This window comes from Mandrillus leucophaeus, unplaced genomic scaffold (assembly GCF_000951045.1).
Source record: "Mandrillus leucophaeus isolate KB7577 unplaced genomic scaffold, Mleu.le_1.0 Scaffold20, whole genome shotgun sequence".
In the NCBI taxonomy this organism is placed as follows: domain Eukaryota; kingdom Metazoa; phylum Chordata; class Mammalia; order Primates; family Cercopithecidae; genus Mandrillus; species Mandrillus leucophaeus.
Genome location: NW_012102032.1, coordinates 3,047,434 through 3,053,752, shown reverse-complemented (window position 1 = coordinate 3,053,752; position 6,319 = coordinate 3,047,434). Strand labels below are relative to the sequence as shown.

Here is a 6,319-nt window from a genome sequence, read left to right as displayed (position 1 = left end):
AGAGGCTGACAAAGGAGAATCACTTGAACCCAAGAGGCAGAGGTTGCAGTGAGCCGAGATCGTGCCATTGCACTCCAGCCTGGGCAACAAGAGTGAAACTCCATCCCCTACCGCACACAAAAAAAATTGTTACATTGGTTGAATACAGAATAAACATAAAAATCAGTATTTTTGTCTTTTATGTCAGTAACAATTAGAAAATACTATGAGAGAAAAAGAGATTCCACTCACAATAGCTACCTGAAATATAATATGTTGATAAATGAATTCAACAAGACATATATAGAACTTACATGAAAAAAACTGAAAATTCTAAAAAAGGATATGAATATAATAGATGACCTGAATAAATGGAGAAGCACCACATTCCTAGACATGAATGCTTTGATGCTGAAAAGGTATCAATTGCCCAAATTAATCTCTCTCTCTTTAAGAGAGAAAGACTCTTGCCCAGATTGGAGTGTAGTGGCACGATCATGGCTCACTGCACCTGAAATTCCTGACCTCAAGCAATCCTCCCACCTCAGCCTCCCAAGTAGCTGGGATTACAGGTACATACTACCATGACTGGCTTATCAAAAAAATTTACTTTTGTAGAGATTAAAGTCTTGCCATGTGATCTTGAACTCCTGGGCTCAAGAAGCCATCCTCTCCCAACAGCATTCCATCATGCTGGGAGGAACAGGCATGAGCCACAGTGCCTAGCATCCCCAAACCAGTTTTTAAATGTAAAGCAATTCCAGTCAAAATACTTTGGAGGAGGATTAAATGTGCAAGAACTACCAATAACATTTTGAAAAACAAAAACAGAATAAACATATCCTATCATAGTATTACAAACTATAAAACTACAGTAGTTAAAAAAAAGTGTTAGTCTGGTAGAGGACATGACAAATAGTGGGTTAAACAATACCAAATTGCTGTTTCTGTATGTCCAAAACTTGAGTACTGGCAATTTCATTTGTTTCAGCCTCTATGAGTTCAAAAACAGAACCATGTTTGGGAATCTGCTCTATAATAAAGGATGGATTTCATATTGCAGCATATTTCAAAAAACATGTTTCATTCATTTGGGGAAAACATCATTCCACTTACCTCACACAGCATCATATAAAATTAACTTCACATGAATTAATGACCTATATGTAAAAAAGTTAGAAAACAAAAAGTACCAGAAGAAATTAAGGGTTATTTTTATTAACTTGGGAGTTAAAAATCCTTCCAAATAAAAACAGTAAGACCCCCAATGCCATGAATATTAATAATACAGATGTCTAAGATAAAATTTTAAATCTCTGTGATTAGCAGGAAAAAAAGGTGGCAATGGGGAAGAGACAGCTGTCCCTTGGAATACGTGGGGGTTGGTTCCAGGACCCCTGCACCAAAATCCTCAACTGAAGTCCCACCGTAAGATCTGCAGAATCTGCCTATATGAAAGTTGGCCTTCCTATATGCATGTTTGGCATCACCCGAATATTGTATTTTCAATCTTCCTCTGGTTGAAAAAAATTCGAATATTAAGTGGATCTGTACAGTACAACAAGCCTGTGCTGTTCAAGGGTCGACTGTATCTGCAAAATATGTAACAAAGGCTTTTTGAGAAAGTTCACTCAAAAAGCTGTACTTTTGGTTTTAATATACCATTTGGTTTAATATACTATTTCCTTGAATAGCAGGTGAGGCCAAGTATCTTTTCATATTTTTATTGTACATTTGTATTTTTTATGTTAATGGCCTATTCATAACCTTTATTCATTCTACTAAATTGTCTTCCTTATATTAAGAGAATTCTATAAATTTTGCAATTATCTCCTCGCCAACCCATCTTTACTGGATTATTCACATCGGTATCAAACATTAATACAGCCAACTTTTTTTTTTTTTTTTTGGAGACAGAGTCTCGCTTTGTCGCCCAGACTGGAGTGCAGTGGCCGGATCTCAGCTCACTGCAAGCTCCGCCTCCCGGGTTTACGCCATTCTCCTGCCTCAGCCTCCCAAGTAGCTGGGACTACAGGCGCCCGCCACCTCGCCTGGCTAGTTTTTTGTATTTTTTAGTAGAGACGGGGTTTCACCGTGTTAGCCAGGATGGTCTTGATCTCCTGACCTCGTGATCCGCCCGTCTCGGCCTCCCAAAGTGCTGGGATTACAGGCTTGAGCCACCGCGCCTGGCCTATTACAGCCAATTTTAATAAACAACACACACAAAGAGAACCTAGAAACAGACCCTCATCTATATGGTCAAATGATTTAGACAACGGTGCTGAAACCATTCAATGAGGAAAGAAAAGTCTTTTCAACAAATAGCGCTGGGAAAACTGGATATCCATGGGCAAGTCAGACCCTTCCCTGACACCATAAACAAAACTTAATTCCTAATGGATGAAAGACTAAAAGTAAGACTAAAAGCAAGAACTAAAACTTTTGGAAGAAAACAGGAGAAAGCTTCATGACAATGGATTCGGCAATGTTTTCTTGGTTATGACACCAAAAGCACAGGGAACAAAAGGAAAAACACATAAAATGTGCTTCTTCAAATTAAAAACTTTAAATGTCAAATGACACAATCCACAGAGGGAAAAGGCAACCCCCACACTGGGAGAAAACATTTGCAAATCATATAATTGATAAAAGATTAATATTTAAAATATATACAGAACTCCTAAAAGTCAACTACAAATAAACAACCCAACCTAGTTTTAAAATGGGTTTAATTCACAGATGAAAAAAATTGAAGAGGACACAAAAAAGGACACCCCTGCCAACAAGAAACTATTGACCCCACACCTCCTCCAGCTTCTACCTACTTCATTGTGAAACTTCTTTTAAAGAAGTTGTACATTTGCGCTCTGGTCCCTGGCCTCATTCACTCTTCTGCTACACTACTCCATGGGAATGGTTCTTAAAAGGGCCACTTGGCCTCTTGCCTTGACACTTCTCAATGATATTTAACACAGGGGTAACCACTCTACTTCTTGAGATGCATTATTTTTGATTTTTGACATATTATCCCTTCTAGTTTTTCTCCTACCCTAATGATTGCTCTTTCAACTTCCCTTGCTGGCCTCTCCTATTTATCAGCCCTTTAAATGTTCAAGTGCCACAGAGTCAAAATTTTGCTTCTCCATTGAAACTCCCTCCAAACTTGACCTATTCAGTCCTCTGGATTTAAATAATAGAAAATACTACTGACTCCCAACTGTTTATATCCAGCATTGACCTCTCTCTGAGTTTCAAACTTGTGTACCATTCGTGTGTCTATGACATTTTACTAGGATATCTAGCAGGTGTCTCAAATTTAACATGTTTAAAAAAGAATACCCACTTTCTGCCCTTACCTCCTCCCAAGCCCCACAACCTGCTTCTTATCTTATTTGCTTCTCAATAAATGATACCACTGGCTACTAAGTTGCTTAGGCCAAAACTTAATCATAATTCTTACTTTCTTACTTTTGCTAAAACTCTATTTAGGCTTTTTCAACTATTGTTCTGAGAAAGAACTCAGCACTGCTGATCTAAGACTGGATTAACTCCCCTCCTATGCATCTAGAAGAGAATAGCACATCCTTAAGAGAACTAAGAAAGATGGAAACCTCAGTCAGAAAGGCTGCTGGCCTGTGAGTAAGTCCTCTATCCACTATTATAACTCCAGAAAATGCCATCATATTTCACACAAGATAATGTAATAGGCTGTTCCTGGTCTCACAACTCCTGTCCTCAACCCTTTTCAGATCCTTCTCCACACAACAAGCAAAGTCATTTTATAAAGTGTAAGTCAGATTATAAACATCCCCTATTTTTATTCTCCAGAGGCTTCCTCCTTACATCATAAAACTTGAACTCCTTTTTGAGGTTTTACAAGACTCTGCCTGATCTAAATTCTGCCTACCTCTCTCTGACTTCATCTCCTGCTAGTCTCCTCTCTCTGCTTTCGTTGCTATACTGGTTTTCCTTCAATCCTTCAAATACGCAAAATAAATACTGTGTCAGTGACTCTGCATTTTCCGTTCTGTTTACCCAGAACACTGCTTGCCTTAGATCTCTAAATAGCTGCCACTTTCCTAACCTTCAGGTCTCAGGTCAAGGGCTGCCTCCTCACAGAGACTTTCTCTGACTACCCCAATAGAACATGTCTCATATGCTCCTCCCATCCCACTCCTCGGTTGTTTCCTTCACAGCACCTTTTACCCACTGAAATGATCTTGATTTGTTTACACATTTTAATGTCTGATTCTCATTACTAGAATACAAGATCTATGATGTTAAGAATTTTGTCGTGTTCATTGCCAAATACAGAGTAAGCAATCAAGAAATGTTAGCTCTACTATATAGTAAAAATATACGGAATCAATTTTGGATGAGGAAAAAAGTCACATGTATTTGTAGTCTTAATTCACTGGAATAGAGGTATTTAAATATTATTCTTTTGAAAAAAACAGTCATCTAGTTTCCCAAATAACATGTGGAGAAATGACACTAGGAACATATTACTTACAGTTTCGTATATAACAACTGGCAACTGATGACTTTGCCAGGAGTTCCATTCCCAAATCCTGTAATCTGCCAGAGTTTTCAGTTCCACATGCAGCCAGAGCTGCCTGGTCAGCAGAAAAAAGGCTTGTCTGCATGTCTCCAGAAGCGGCAATGCTGCTTTTTATTTCTGAAAGTGTATTCTTTACATCAGTTTTCATACATCGAACTTCGGCCATTTGAGTTTTGAGTCTTTTTAACATCTTTAAATCAGAGGGCACTCGCCACATTGCCTGCTGCTTCCTTTGGTCTTTATCTTTTCGAGAATATGATGCTTCGGAGAAATTGACAAGTCATGTTAAAAAACGTTAATATTCATGAAATCATTTGTATACGAATATATGCAAATTTGATGTGTAAAATAAGCTAGGGTGCTTTACTTGATATCAACAATAAAACATGCACTAAATTCCGTTAATGAAAATAAAGATAAAGAATCCTAACTTATTCACACCTTCAGTTAGAATCTGAGTCACATCATACTCAAATTTGAATTACACATTTAATTCTAAAAGTTTAAAAGCTGCCCTACTGCCTTGTGCTTTCTTCTTTAAACTTCTCCACTTTTCTAAAACTTTCTGCAGAGCTTTTATTATGTTTATAATTGAAAAAAACGACAAAGAAAATCTAGAAGCCAAATACTTTGTCAAATCTGCCATATATAACATTATATTAAAAATATGTATTGCTGGCCAGGCACAGTGGCTTACGCCTGTAATCCCAGCACTTTAGGAGGCTGAGGTGAGAGAATTGCTTGAGGCCAGAAGTTCAACGTCAGCCTGGGGAGCATAGTGACACCCTATCTGTACAAAAAAATTTTTTTGGTTAGCTAGGCTTGGTAATACCCTGACTGAACTTCCATTTCTGATAATTTTCTCGGAATTTTCAGTTTTCTGAAATACAGTCTGAATCTAACCACTTCTAAAATAAAACAATGGCTCTCCATGCCTACTATGAATAAATTCCTCTGGCTAGCATGCAAGTCCTTTCATAGAATGGACCCAACACGACTTTCTAGTTCTACTTACCACTATATGTACCTTAAAATCTGGTTCAACTAGATTACCTGATACCTTTTAATACTCCTTTACATGGTTAAGAACATGAATTTGAAGTTAATCTGACAAATGTTCACTAAATATGTGTTGAAATAAATACACAGAAAAAAATAAACATCAAAACCTAAGCAGGCCAGGTGCAGTGGCTCACACCTGTAATCCCAGCACACTTCGGGAGGCCGAGGCAGGTGGATCACTTGAGCTCAGGAGTTTTGAGACAAGCCTGGCCAACATCGTGAAACCTGTCTCTACAAAAAATTAGCTGGGATTACAGGGACTCACGCCTATAATCCCAGCTACTCAGGTGGCTGAGGTATGAGAATTACCTGAACCCATGAAACGGAGGTTGCAGTGAGCTGAAATCCCGCCATTGCACTCCAGCCTGGGCAACAGAGTGAGACTCTGTCTCAAAAACAACAACAACAACAAAAACAAGCAAACAAACAAAAAAGGACCCAAGCAAGCCTTTTCAATAAAAAGGAAGTCATTATCTTTCTGCACACTAGCTTACCAACATCCCTTTGCTGAAAGGTATTTTCATTTGGCTTCCATGAGTGCTTCTCTTGGTTTTTCTCCTTTCTAAAAGCTCTTTATCTGGCCCATCTTCCTCACACTCACTAAAAACAGATGTTCATCAGGATTATGTTCCTGGCTCTCTTCTTTTAAAATATTCTCAAAATTCTTTTGCAATCTCATACCCTTGGTTTTAATTATCCAGTATCACCTCCAGAAGA

At 38.2% G+C, this 6,319-nt stretch overlaps 1 protein-coding gene across 1 annotated transcript in view; it reads right to left on the bottom strand.

Moving 5' to 3' along the window:
* TRIM37 (tripartite motif containing 37) overlaps positions 1–6,319 on the bottom strand; it is a 127,426-nt gene that overhangs the window by 27,973 nt on the left and 93,134 nt on the right. Inside the window, exon 19 of the mRNA XM_011979257.1 lies at positions 4,493–4,801. Within this exon, the coding sequence (XP_011834647.1) occupies positions 4,493–4,801 (309 nt within the window). The remainder of the gene's footprint in view (positions 1–4,492; positions 4,802–6,319) is intronic.